General features: G+C 37.5%; 1 protein-coding gene across 3 annotated transcripts in view; it reads right to left on the reverse strand.

The window, feature by feature from the left end:
- Positions 1–221: 221 nt before the first annotated feature.
- The window catches only part of MAP3K2 (mitogen-activated protein kinase kinase kinase 2), a 54,609-nt gene continuing 39,758 nt past the window's right edge, over positions 222–15,072 (reverse strand). For all 3 annotated transcript variants that reach the window (XM_042041380.1, XM_042041378.1, XM_042041379.1), the window contains exons 12-17: positions 14,161–14,367; positions 13,284–13,432; positions 11,328–11,459; positions 10,061–10,190; positions 8,811–8,988; positions 222–7,064 (exon numbers count right to left, since the gene is read on the reverse strand). In XM_042041380.1, the coding sequence (XP_041897314.1) occupies positions 6,839–7,064; positions 8,811–8,988; positions 10,061–10,190; positions 11,328–11,459; positions 13,284–13,432; positions 14,161–14,367 (1,022 nt within the window). In that variant the 3' untranslated portion in view covers positions 222–6,838. The remainder of the gene's footprint in view (positions 7,065–8,810; positions 8,989–10,060; positions 10,191–11,327; positions 11,460–13,283; positions 13,433–14,160; positions 14,368–15,072) is intronic.

The raw sequence follows: 15,072 nt of genomic DNA on the forward strand, positions 1-15,072 counted from the left end.
GGGCAGGGGCGGGACCTCGGGAACGGGAGGCAGCCGCGCCCCGGGCCACGCCCGGAGCAGCGGGAAATGAGCAAAAATAATTAAAAATTAGTAAAAGGAATTGAACAGACTTCCGGAAAGCGCACTGTAAATAACAATAAAAAAGCCAACCCGGAACTGAGGTACGAGAGTGACATTGCGCAGTATTCTGAAGTGCAGAATTCTTAAAAGAGAAATCACACTGTTGTCCCTACAGAGTGTTTTAATATATTTCTAAGTACAATTCGTGTCTGATTTTGGAAATACAAATACATTTCGAATGGTTAAAAACAAAAATTAAAAAAATATTTTGAACATCAGCCAGCTGAAAATATATTTATCTAGTAAATCATCTCTCAAAGCCTTTATATATTTAATTATTCTAACTAAACATAGTACCCTTAAAAAACAAGTTCATAAAAATGTAGAAATGAAATTGTGGAATAAGATTACTGGGATATATACACACACACATTCAATGCATACACAGAATTACAAGGCAGGGTTGGTTGGTTGTTTTATAAGTTTGGAAGGTTGTTGACAACGGAACTTGCAAGCAATGCCCAACTCCTGAGTTCCTCAACCATGATAACCATAAGCTAATTTTTTAATTGTTTTTATCTTTTTTTTATACACAAGATATTTCATGTAAAGCAGCAACAGCAGTGCAGTTACTGGTAGCAACATCTCAAAAGTAATAAAAAACCCCATACATCCAGACAGTAGTACATTGCACACACACGTGATTCTCATACACCCATCGACAACTGGTCAGAGTATTAAATCAGTGTACAAATTAAATATTTCCAAAAATGTGCAAAAAATTCAACGTTGATAGAAAAAAACACCTTTGTGTACATACATTACAAACTGTGCCCAGCATTCAACTAAGAGTAAAAACATTTACAGTGAGAAACTGATAGATTAAATAGAGAATTTAATGGCTACATAAAAATGTACATTAGATCAAGAGTAAATTTACAAATTTTTATTCATAGCTTCATGAAAACTAAAAGCCTACGTTCCAATTAAGCTAAGTCTCCTCCACGTATTTACAGTGATACTCCATTACACGACTCCTGCGAGGTCTGAGATGACAGACACTATGCTTTAATAAACCATTCCAATTTTAGGGTGACACCACCTTTTTTTACTGGTATTAACAAGAAACAAACACTACGGAACTGACAATCTAATGGCTGTTCAGAAAAGAAAATGCAATCCTTGTTTTTATATCCACATTATATAAACCTCTGGGGGAAAAGGATCACCTAGTTTTCAGGTAAAAAGCACAAAAAAAGCTCAGATGCATTTCCTATTACTACCCACTCTGGAGCTGGAGTATCCTTTTCCTTATCTCTCAACCGAAGACCCTGACCTCCAATCCTTACCTGTGGACTCAACATAAGGGTTGAACCACAAGATACAATTTTTATGCCATTTAATCCAGTTCCTCTCCCTTTAAAATAAGTTTACGAAAACTTAAGCCCTAGCCAAGGTGTGACTGCTCTGAAACTTGAGAAATTTCATTTCCTCCATCCCATCCCTCAACTCCGAATACATATATATTGCTAGAGGACACCCAAGGATTGCACGAGCAAACCAGGAGCTGCAGCATCCCTGGTCTAAAGCTGAACACACACCTTTATTCAGGAGCTATCAGGGGCCACCACCTATGCAGGACTTAAACTTTGCCAGCTAGAAAGAAAAATAAACTGTGTGGGCCAAGTAGGGGAAATCAAATGAGAAAGAAGCTCCTTTGTTTCTGATCTCAGATTTTGATTCAGATATCCTGGGTTGATAGCAAACCTGTCTGATCCCTTGGTGTGCATTAGTGGCTCCTCCTGAAGGCAGCGCCCACACCCAGGTAACTGTGGGTGACATCTGGCTATCACATAAAGAGGACTGGCTGCTTCCTGGAGCTTTGGAACATTCTCACTATGGCACACAAAACAGATCAGGTCACAATTTTATCTTCATGGCGTTCTTTAAATGTCCCAAGGCTCAAACCCAGCTACAGAAGTCACCAGGTTTTAGTCACCAAGCTTATGCAGTAATTTTAGAATGATAACAGTAGGATTAAATTAGAAAGAGCTTTTAAAAAGAAAACTCTTCATTTTAATACAAGCATGAATTTTTGTGTACCAGAACAGCAACTATTAACACCCACATGTCTGAAATACAGGCAGTGTCTCACTTTTTACTAGTACCTGCTTTACTCAGTCAGCAACAGCTTACTGGTAGATATACACTATCTATAAGTGACATGAAACATCACTTTTGGCTATATGTATATGGGATATAAAAGCTTTGGTAATTTTAAGTGATTCTACACTGCAGACTTGTCATTGCCACAAGACAGCAAGTTACCAGGAAGAAGAAATGACACTGGCGGCAATACTTTCGCTTTTCCAGAAACACCATAGGGACTTACATTCAAGCACACACGTTATACTTCTCTAAATGCGTGACACAGTCTTTCAAGATTAAAAAAGTAAGAAATTGGTTATAAATAACTGTAGATCTGACCAATTTGCTCAAGTCTCTGAAGCTGCAATTAGACATCGCTCTATGCTGTCCAAAAGAATGGCTTGCTGTACTGCAGTGTACCTATGGGTGCTACGAGGCTTTCAGTCAAGACAACAGCAGGATTAGGATTATCCAAAAGGCACAGGAAAGACATCTGTTGGTTTGCTTGGACAGATCATATTCCTGTGCATGAAAGTAAACAGAGCTTTTAATACAGTACCATGCTTACAAATGTACCAGCTTGGCTTTCAAGCCCAGTAAGAAACTCTGCTGCCGAGTCTGGTACCCAGAGCCAGGAAGCCAGATCCTGACAATCTAGTTACTTCTGTGCACGCAGACAAATCCTCTTTCTGGTATGTGCATCAGTGTACAATCTCCAGAACGCAAATACAAAACCTGTATTAGCACAGGAAGCCAAAAATCACTTTGAAGTTCTGAATTTGAATGTCTGCTGCAAATTATAATTCATGCACACCTTTCAGTGCAGTTAGGCGAACTCTGGTTTGGGCACTTTGAAAAAAACCATTTGCTAAGACTGCTTTGGTGACATGGAATTGTATGACATATTTCAATATGGTGTTCTAACATGAACAAAATTAAGGCATACAGACAAAAAGGCACTAGCTAAAAAATCCCAAACTTTTCATTTTTTTGTACTGAAAGGACTGTTTAGTTGCAAATCGAATTGTAAATCAAGTTAAAGTTTTAAGACTATATTTAAACTGTCAAGAAAAGAAGACTGTAGATTTAACTATGCAATTATTAGATCCATACCTTTTTGAGTTCTTCCATGGATATTTCTATCACCCAAATAAAAAATAAACAACTTCCTCTAACACAGCACTACTGAAACTTTGAGTCATGCTCTAACAGGACTGTAATTACACCATTAATATCATACCACAGAAGCAGCTTTTGTCACTTAATATGTGCAACAGACAGAATACTAAAATTCACTAGGAGATAAGAATTTTGAAAATACACATACTCACCGTGAATTCCAACCCTTATTTTTTGAGAGTATAGCTTCATTGTGGCGTTTACAGAAAAGCAAACCAACCCTGCAGCAGTATTGCCTTCACTGGCATTTTCTTATAACTGGATTCAACAATTAAGACTAATTAGTGATTCTAAAATGCTGGTGGCTTTTTAAGTGAGATACAAGAAGTTGTGAGCAGGGATCTTGGCTCTGCAATCCTCCTGCAATGGAGTTTAAAGCATGAAGTTCCATGCACCCTCACAAATTCTAGAATGAGGGGCTGTTCACCATCACCCCAGGGGTCCCTGTAAGTGTCTAACAAACCCTGTATACAGCTCATTTTACTGCATTACCCCACTATGGGCAAGTAATAGCCAGCCTTCTGGTAAAAGTCTGATTTAGCTTAATAATTATCTCTAGCTCAAAACATTTGTGTTAATAACCAACTCATTTCCTTTAAGTTATTTAAGTCAGTAGAGAAATTCCCCTTAGGGTGAAAAAAACTAGCTCAAGCCTAACCTCGGTTAAATTCGTAAAATTTTACTAGAATCACTCAAACTGGAAAATCTCAGCTTCATTTAAGAAGCACAGTCTTTTCTTGGCAGCTTTCTGACGTGCCAAAGACACGATGAAAAATGCATTCTGAAAGTTGTTTTCTTCCTGGCTCCAAAATGTTGACCGTTGTCATGACTGAATGCCATTTTTTTCAGAAAAGGCACAAAAGCAGCAAACTTGATTGTTCAGTAATTAAAAATCACAATAAGGAAGTGATATTGCAATATACATGATCCAGCACTGTCTCACAGAAAGGACACATTATAAGAAAACTAGATTCTGAAAATTTTCAAGCTTCAGAGTGCAGTTTCTCTTTAGAATAGTATATTTAAATGTTACGAATGCTACAGATAAACCTGGTTACATTTTCCCTTTAACGTCCTTTTTTGGTAATATATAAAATTTTCTTACCTTTTCAGGTATCACTGACCACTACTGATTTTTATATACATTTTCAGCTTGGTTTTGGTACCTTCTTAGTCTGTTTGAAATCAATCATTTCAATTACATGATCTTTAAAATTACCTACATAAATGATCAGGTTCTACATTAAACTTCCCATCCCTACTGTCACTATATTTTGCTTATAAAGCAAAGGTCCCTTACAGCAGAGTACATACCAATTCTTCTTAAAGGCTGCTTCATAGCTTTTATCTAGTGACAGAGAAACAAACAAACAAAATAGTCAGTACAAGCTGCCTTTCCTTTCAGCCTTTTACACTTTTCCTGGTCTGACTAGCTCTCCCTGTGCTTAGGAAACCTTGCACAGCTGTGTACCCTGACTGAGAAAATTATAAGCTGGGTAAAATACTCACATAAGCTGAAGAAGTCACCACTCTCAGTCTCTGGAGAGATGGCCACAAAAAAGTCATTCTCACTCCACTACAGGTAAAGTGATTAGGATAGATCCATGCTCCTGCTTATGCTCTGGTAAAACATGTGGAATTCAGCAGAATAAGTTCAGAAATCTTATCCATGAGTGACCGTGGGAATGGGTAAGCTTATTGTTCTGTCTCCATGCACTTTGTAACTCTGATAGTCCTCTAAAGATGCAGAACAGGTAGAGCCTTGTCAGACTAGACAAGGGTCACAGTACCAGCCTGCTCTGCCTTTACAAAACAACAAAAGCAAGTAATGAATCATCCAAAACAGTAAACATAATTTCAGTTCTGTAGTCCAATAGTTTATTTCCAAATGCCCTTTTAAATTATTTATGTTCTGTTCTTCTACAAAAATATGAGAATCTGACTTTTCTGTCGTGAAAAGTCAGTTATTCACTACACCTGATCAGTACCTGGGCTTCTCAACTGAGAAGCAGTATTTCAGATTTTTACTACTTTTATTATGCTCTTTCAGAAATAGAAAAAGTGATTAATGTACACTTTATGACAGTTGGAAATCTGACAAACACCAATCTGGATTATCAGGCTGGAATAATCACACTCGTTATTTAATTGCTGGCTCTCTCTGCACTTCTGGCCTATTCTTTGTACAATTTTCTGTGCTGTGCCTCCTTCTTCATAGCATTCCTCAGTGCTACCTCATTAAAAATATAACTGGAGTCTTAGCTTTCTCAGGGATTCATTCCTGATGTTAAGAGATGTTTGAAGATATTTGACTTTATTTCAGGAATTTTCAACACATCCTAGATGACTGACCTGCATTACTAAACCAATTTTTTTTAGTGCAGAATGGGAAGAATTTTATATTTTTCAGGCACTTGATGTTGACATACATTCCATCCTAGCGCCTCTCAACAGCTTTGAAAACATTTCTTTTATCTCATTCTGAATCAAGCAACTCATATACTGCACAAGGATTAGTCACTCCCTTTCCCCTGCAGCCAATTCATGGGACTGTGGAGGAGAATTGACTCTCAACATCACTATTTTTTCTCAGCTAAGGTAACTGTCTCCCTCTAAGCTTATGCAACAGAGGTTCTCTTTGGCAGATAGAGCAGGAGGCGTTCTCCTCAGTATTTACATCCAATAGCTGACCCTTGTCTAGCATGGAAAATTTCCCCTTTGCAGTATAGTAGTTTCTACGAATTTGGGCCCATAATCTGTTTACCTGTAATTATTTTCCTATTAAGGTAATACAATAATTCTACTCCAAAACCTCTAACTAGTACATCAGTTTTGAGCTCGTTTTTGTTATTTTCTTTTGGTCACATAGAAGTACCAGCTAGACATGCTTCTGTACAAAGAGTTCCAAGTTCTCCCAGCTTCGTCAATTAACTCTCAGAACCACATGTTCCTGCTTAAACTGTAAATTCCAGAAACTGATTAAAATGCTAAAATATAGTAAGAACTTAGAACTCTCTGCTGCAAGTACCTACAATACAGAGAAGAATCACATAGAAGTAACCTTCTTGTCCTTTAGCTGCATGTCTATTTTTCCTTGCACCCTGAGTCAGTCAGCGGTGTCAGAAAAAGCCACACAGTTCCTGACTGTCCAAGCATTTGTAATTTTTTTCCTCTTTAAATAAGGAACAAATATGTACTAAAGTGCTTTATCTACATGAACCACATCAGTACATTATAGAAACAAAAAGTTCTAGTCCTGGTGTGAGGGGGGGAGAGAAGATTCTCATTTTAGATACAAAATTTAGATTGTTTACAATCTAAGTGAAACAAAGATTCAAGAGAATATTCTCTCTCTTGTCTTTTTTCTCCTTTTTCTTTGTAAAAAATAAAAATAAAAGTGCAGTCAAATAGAAAATAAATGCAGTAGATGCAAGCTGAGTTGAGGCAGGTGTTAGTGATAGTGTGCAAACGTGTGTCTTAGCAGTTCATCTGCAGACGGTCGCAGCTTGGCCTCGATAAAAATCCGTTTCAAGAAATCCCGAGCGTGGTCGGAGACGTGAGGTGGGAGCTGGGGGTTGGTTGGCTGAGTGGCAATTTTAAAGATGGCAGCCATGGCTTCGAACTCTGCCCACGGGGGCTTCTCAGTGAGCATTTCTACCACTGTGCAACCTACACTCCTGAAACAGAGGCAGAAGTGAAACAGCAGGTTACAACAGAGTCATGCTTTCCCAGGAACACAAGAAATAGCAGAGAGGAGCTAAAATACCACAAATAAGGAGTGTCCACTTAACAATACAGAGCAACTTCAGCACAAAACAGGCATTGGAAAAAAATGGCATGTACTGGTATACCTTTATCTCAAAGTTACACAGATCACTACCTATGTCTCCACTTCATTACTCCCCTGGGCCAAAAGCTACTACCTCAGTGAAGGGATAATTAGATATTCATCCAGGCAATACCGACTGTGGTAGGGCTCTGCCAGCATCCAGTGCTCAGCAGCCTGACAAAGGCCACACACTCAGCACTGCACTTGGAAGCTTTCCTGCTCCTTGAGGCCAAACAGAAATGCAAAGCATCAGGAATGCTCCAAGCATACCACGTGTGTTGCCAGCTCATTAGAAATGCACAAGTTATCACTAGTGAATAGTGTGCAAACATAATATGGCAGCTGAAAAACAAAAGCCCTACTTCATGTTATCTTCTCTTTTAGTTAAGGATACTAAAAATATACTTATATTGACAAACAAAATTTTAAGTTCCTAAACAATCTTTGTACACAAAACTCATGTTTAAAGAATTTAGGAAGGCAGAAGGGCATACAGCATACATATTGCTAGAGAAACTATTCTAGAAGTTCTGAAAGATCAGCATCTTCCAATAACAAGTGAATGATACTGCAAAATGGATAGGCTGGAATAATTTCCCAATTCTTAGAAAGTTTGACTGTTTTTCAAGATGCTTGCAAGAAGTTTTGTGGTTAAACAGAGGTACATTGCTTTACACAGTAAGGATTTACTGACTGACAGAAGTCCAACTTCAGTATTTTTTCTTAAGTTTCCACCAAAAAACACACAATAACCTTGGTACCAATACTTCAAATTTGAACAAGTCAACTGCTTGAAATTATAAGGTTTCTCTATTATTAATGTGTATCAGAGTAATTACTAAGTAATCTGAAGTAGCCTGAATTAATTTCCCTGAGGTTAAAAGTATTGCCATTGGTTGGCTATAATGTAGTTCCTTTTTAAACACACAGTGTTACTACTCCTGCCTGTCTGCTGCTGCCAGCCCACTACTGCATGTTCACAGATCAGCTGCAGTGCAAGGAGTCTCATTGCCAAAGTCATCTGTCCATTGGGCTGGAGCCATATTAGACTGTGGCATATTTAACACAATATTGCACTAACCTTCATTTTTGAAAATTACCTTTCTCTCTTAGTTCTTAAGTATTTACTAACAAAGCAAATTATTTTTTGATACTCCCTTTAAATCTGGCAAATTCACTCTTAAGTGTTCAGCTTTTAGAGGACTAGCATTTTATTTTCTGCCTTGCATCAAAGGTATTTCAGAGTTAAAGTTTCATTACAAGACATTGACTGAACTGATGTTTCAAAGCTTCACACATTGCTTTCAGCCAGTACCTCTCCAGAACTAAAAAAACAGTTTGGTAATCCTAACTTCATGCAAGGCCAGTTCAAAGGATTCTCTTATGATCTCTAAACTGATGGGCTGAGAAATTGCCACATGAAAAATTAAATTTCAGTGTTAAGACTCTCCAAATATGACTGTCAGTGCTCACATTTGCCACCTTCTTCAGCTTAAATCCCAGAATGAAACACTGCAGCTTCAGATAATAAACACCTACTCTCTGTTGAAAATGAACTGACACTTCTCAGTAGAGAAGGGTTTTTTTAACATACCAGATGTCTGCTTTTCTGCCGTACCCTTCTCCACTAATAACTTCGGGGCTCATCCAGTAGGGAGTTCCTGTGACAGACTTCATTCCTGTACCAGAGAGACAGATAGTCTGCAGTCGTTTGCTGGCACCAAAGTCACCAAGCTTCACATTGCCTGCTGAGTCCCGCAGAATATTTGCTCCTGGAAGGAAGGGAACACAGCATTACCTTCATGACAGACTCAAGGTTTTGGTGTGGAAAACAGTAACAGAAGTTTGGATTCAGGGATACAATTCAACATCAACCCAGGATTTCAAGCCAGAGAATTTACTCTCTCTGCTCATGCCTACTGCACTATTCTGGAGTTCAGAAAATAATGAATTGTACACACTGGTTTGCATCCTACACCTTTTCTAGGAAGGGGCAGTCCCTTTGGAAAGCCCTCCTGACAAAATAAGGAATGTGCCATACATGGGAAATTTAAAAAAATGGGAAAGGAGTTTCCACGCAACTGAAAATGTCTCCATACTATTTTAAAGCAAAATCCCAGCTTGTGTTACACATTTATTCAAAACAGTTGTCTGCCCAAGATGTACAAATTGACTGTGATATCTCAACCTCCTCTGGAACAAAGCACTGTTGATACAAACCAACAGGAAAATGGTAAAAATATTATGGAATACAACAGCACTGTGTTCAACACACCTATTGTGCACATCACCATCTTCCTACATATTCACACCTTGCTTATGCAACACTTATTATGTCACCTGTACCTATCTGCAAATAGCAAACATCTCATCAGGCTTCCTAGCAGTAAAATGGAAGAAGTCTGCTCAGGCAAGTCACCTCTGCCGGTCACTTCTTGTACCAGTGAAGTGCTGGGTAATTTCTATATAATTAATGAAACAAAACTCTTAAATATAAACTTTCGAGTCATGATGCTTCCCTCTGCACATTCTATTTCTAATGACATCATCCTCCAATATATTTAAAACTATTAATAGTAAAATAAAATCAAAGGAGTTTGTCCTGATTGTTTTGCAGACGGAGACTAAAGAAACATTGCCAGAAGTCTGCTAGAACATCCCAAAGTTGATTATTTTTCTCTCCCCAGGTTACAGCAGTGACAAGACTAAAAGATGGAAAGCAATCACACTGATTTTAAGTCAGTATTTCAGTATTTCAAACTTAATTGCATTTTAGTGCTTCACATAAGACTGGAAAAGGATCAGTAATAAAGAGCACTGAATTGTGCACAGAACTATCATTACCTTTAATATCTCGATGGACAATCATATTACTGTGCAAATAGTGAACTCCTTCCAAAATCTGCCGTGTGTATTTACGAGTCACATTCTCTGTGAGTGCTCCATACGATTTCAATTGGTCTTTGATTGAACCCTACGGCACAGAAGTAAACAGCACTAAAACTTCTAGAATTCAACTGAAATTCAATTAAATTTATACCTGAAACGTAGACATTTACAATTACAATCTGTCTTGATTTAACCTTAAAACTCACAAGCAGCTGAATAGTTCTAGTCCAATGTACAGAAAGAGAACAGCACCACTCCAACACCACCCTCGAACTTTTTGATGGGTAAGTGGTGATACTCAGGATGGACATAACACAGGCCCCCTTTGGGTTAGTTTATACTCAAAAAAACTACCACGTGCTGTAGGGTGGTGCTTTAGGTAAAAATTAAGAGGTAAGCAAGTCTTAGCTTAAAATAACATTTCATCAAAACCTCTTGGGTTTTTGCAACTATTTTTGTATAACCTGGCTTTGCCACACAGAGCTACAAACTGCTAAGATTACTTCTGTCACATTGCCCTCCAAATCTCAGAAAAACTCAAGAAATCCCCCAAAGCAAAGCCCAGAACTCAAAAAATGAAGAAGCAAACAAAAAACCCACCACCAAGAAAACAATGCTCAGACACTGCTTTTCCCCTGTGGAGTCTCATAGTAAGTAGACTGCTCTAACTATTCAGAAATACAGAGCCTCTGTTTTTATACGAGCACATTTTATTTAGCTCTGCTGACCCCACTTGGTGAGAAAATGAAAATCTACAGTTTTCTGACCTTATAATATTTCCTAACAAAGCAGAAGAGCAGCAGTTCAGCATGTACTAGTTGCCACACAAAAAGCAAGCACTAAGATTACTTTCTGTATGCACTTATTCCCACTCCCATCTTGGCTACCTTTTGTTTTCCTGAAATACTTGAAGCATGGCAAAACAAAACATTAAAATTCACAAAGATTTACATGTTTACTAATGATAATACTGTCTTTTCAAAGACATCGCCAGGCACCGACTTATGCCAAAACCAAACACAAAAAGAGCTTTTGTACGAAGCACTGTAATTCTGAAAACCCAAGCAAGAAATGCAGAAGACAGGAGCCTGCAAGCAATTGTTAGTACCCATCTTTGGTGACTGTTTTTAACTTGGACAGTTTTAAATATCTGTGTGCACTTATGCAAAGCTGAATGCTTGGGTGCTCATCACACTACACACAACCGATGGCTCTTGCTTACCCCAGGCATGTACTCCATGAATATTGAGAGCGTCCTTTCAGGCGGATCTCTCAAGAAGCCATAATACTGAACAATTCTTTCATGCAGCAGATTTTTCAGCAACTGAATCTCACACTCAAGTGCATTTACTTCCTGAAAGGACAGAACAGGAAAGATTTACCATGCTAGATGTAGTAAAACTAAGATTTTGGATTTGATTTTTTTCAAGCAGAGCAGTATGTACATAGTGAAGTGTTATGCAAGCTAAGTAACAAAATACTCCTGCAGCTGATGTAAAGTTTTTGCATTTTATAACAAGAAAATATCAATGCTAATTTGAGGTAATTAAAAACAAGCAAAACTATGTCTGTTCTATACATTATCTTTGGGATTATTTTGCTGGTTTTTCATTGTTTCTCTTCTCTTGAAGTTATGTTTATTTCAGAGCACAGCACATATCAATACATGCGTGAGGTCAGTGATCATTATGCAACATGTCATAAGCCTCCAACTGGGTAAAAAAACAATGAACAAAATACAGAAAAACCTCTCCATTTTAATCTTTGTGGTGGAGTAATTAGCATTAAATCTTAACTTTTCCAGTATGATATACTATACTTTAAAAATGCCTTTGAGTACCACTTGATATTGTAATAATGAAATACAACAAAGGAAAACACTAACAACTGCTTTCTCTGGAGCCATCCAAAATACTACAAATTTTGCAAAAGGAAGTAAGATATTTTGAAATGGACTGTACAGTTAAATGCTGGAAAAATACTAACCCGCAAATTCAAACTTGACTAGATTCCAAATTTCACCTAGAAGTTTTTCATCAAAACCTGAATTTTTATCTGTCATAGCCTATTACAGATACCCTCACACTTCTGACACTAGAAAGAAAACAAATTTTTTTACACACAGAAGCACATATTACTACAAAATGCCATGATAAGTGAGATCACAAAACCGTTGCTTCAGGAGAGATCTACCATATTTTATATTTAACATTTCCAAAACATAATCAGTTGTTCTGTTACACATTTTAAAGAAGTAGCAACAACAACTACGCTAGGAATCTACAGCACAAATGATCCTTGACTTTTTCCTTGATCCTACATCACTAATAGCAGCAACTATAACTGGCAGCCACTCAATTCTGCAATCATGCTTACACCCATTGTTTCCCCGGCCTTGCTCCCCACAGTGCAGAACGCAGTCACAATGTAGGGAAAGCAATAATTCTCTTCCCATCCTGTAAAAAGCAGCAAGTATGGTTTGGGAAAAGAAGAAATAGACGATTGGTGCTACCTTTAAATAGTTTATCTCCTTCAGCATCCGGTATTTAAAGATGGACAAGCTCAATTTTAGAGAGAGAATGAACTAACAAGGAAACTTGTGCTCTTTTGAGAGAAACATAGTGCGTAACAGCAGCTAGTCTTGATGCACAACATTTAAAAGAAACAAAACAAACCAAACCCCAAAACACAGAAATACCCCCAAAAAGATGAAAAAATATGTTAAGAATCTCAAACTATCTTCTTAGGCAAAACCAATTTGTTTTCAGGAATTTGTTTTCAGGAACACTTAAATTAGTACAGCCTTTTCTGTTTATAAATGGAACTTCTTCTAATTCCTGTTAGTATAAAAATTATGTACTTCAGAGCACACTTCATAACAGATTGTTTAATTTTAAAGACCGAGACTGCACCAAATCAAATTATGCATCTTTACAGCATAAGGATATGTCTGAAAATTAAAAAAATGTGATGTAGTATTAAAATCAGGTAAGCAGACTAATTATCTGTAGTACTAACAAAACAGAATTCCTAACAAGGACATGATTTCCTAATATAACATGGTTTAAAACATGTTCAAAACATGTTCATCCTGTTCAAGGAAAGGAATGTGAGTCTGGTCAAGAACACCCCACTTCAGTAGAAGCCTTTTCCAACGTCTCTCTTTCGTATCACTTACCTTGCTGGTTTCCGGACTATCGGGATCAAACTGAACTTGTTTAACAGCCAATTCTCTTCCAGTATCAGCATCGTAACACAGATATACTCTGCCAAATGCACCTTGACCCAGCAGTTTACCAAGTCTCCAGTTAGTTGGAGCTCGTGGTGCTGAAAATATAAGTATGTTTTGGTTTTCAAATGAGCTTGTTATTCAGCTGATCGAGAAAAACTGGAATACACAGAAAATAATTTTTTAAAAGACTACTTTTTCAACAACAGAGACTGTGTGTCCTAAACCTCACCATATAAATTACAAAGATCAGTAAAACTTCCTGTAAAATGAAAAATATGAGCTACTTAAATTTATTCACAAAATAATTTGTGGTAGAACTAGACATACTTAAAACAACTAGCAATAGCTAATCTGAAAAACAGAAAAAGCACGTTAAACAAACAACTTTCTTTTTAAAAAAATCAAGGCATAATTACAAGGTATGGGCTACTGAAGTCATCACAAAGTATATTTGCTCCTGAAATGCTACCACAAGTATGAAGCAGTACCACTAAAGATGTACAGTTTAACTGAAAACATGACAAACATCTGCAAAAATAAATAGCAACTGCAACCTACAAAACCCTTCTCAGGTCCTAAAGAGTCTAACAAATCACTTTTACGATGTTTTGTTATCACAGATGTAAATTCCAACTGAAAGGCTACATGAAAGCTGGCAAGGTAAGCAATTAAAATACTGATGAGCATAGTCTTGACCTTTGCCTATTAAAGAGATAAACCATGTTATTTAATGGCATGTATTTGGATGACATGGTAGGTTTTGACATGATATACTTGAAAAGTAAGAGTTTTACAGCAAGGTTCACAAAATGCCAGAACTTACAGCGGCTGGGTGGGCTGATGTCCATGACTGACAAGGTAGGATTGTCTATGTCACTGCCCCTCCTCCTCATCCGGTTATCTTCGTATTCTGGTGTAAAGACGCTGCTCCCACTGCTGGTGCTCAGCGAGTGGTCAGTGGGACTGAAACTAACTGGTGATCGGAAGTTGTTCCCCTGAGTCCTTCTGGCTCTTGGAAAAGTTTTACGACCTTCAATGATATACACAGAACATGAACGTTACACTACAAAAAAATACTGCAATGCAAAGTGTGCATGCAAATACTTCATGAATTCTACATCATCTCGTTCGAATCTGCCACAGCGGAGGATAGGACGCAATCATCATGAAATTTACTGGTTTAATTTTCCACCTAGAAGAAAACAAACATTCATCACAGATGTATATAAGGACTAGACAGAATCAAAAACTTAAGAGATGAAAATTGGAACCAAATTCTGGAACTGTTCTGAAATACGATCAACATGCTTCAAAAACCTGGAGACCTGTAAGAGGAGAAAAGAAAATGCCCTGCCTCTGCTTTTATTGCTCTATTAATGTGCAAATACCAAATTTCTGATATTGAGGAGAACAAGATACACATTTACAATCATGTGGTGCCCAAGTAGCCTCTTCCTTCTGTAAACTATTAAGAATTGAATGAAGAGAAAGACTGACACATGGAATCAACAGGAAGACCACAAAAGTATTTAAAAAACCAAAACACGAGCATTGCAAAATTCAGAGGTGGCTACAGCATCAGAATAAAAAATACAGAGCACTGATCTTCAACATATTAATTACAACCAAATGACTAACACAATTTATGTTCATCTATTTAGATAACACAACTATTTTTAGGATAGCATCTCTTTATTAAGTTTCATTCTACAGAACTCAGCATTAACTGAAGGAG

The sequence above is a fragment of the Corvus kubaryi genome, unplaced genomic scaffold (genome assembly GCF_017639235.1).
Source record: "Corvus kubaryi isolate FWS band 111438036 unplaced genomic scaffold, C.kubaryi_AGA036_p1.0 37396, whole genome shotgun sequence".
NCBI lineage: Eukaryota > Metazoa > Chordata > Aves > Passeriformes > Corvidae > Corvus > Corvus kubaryi.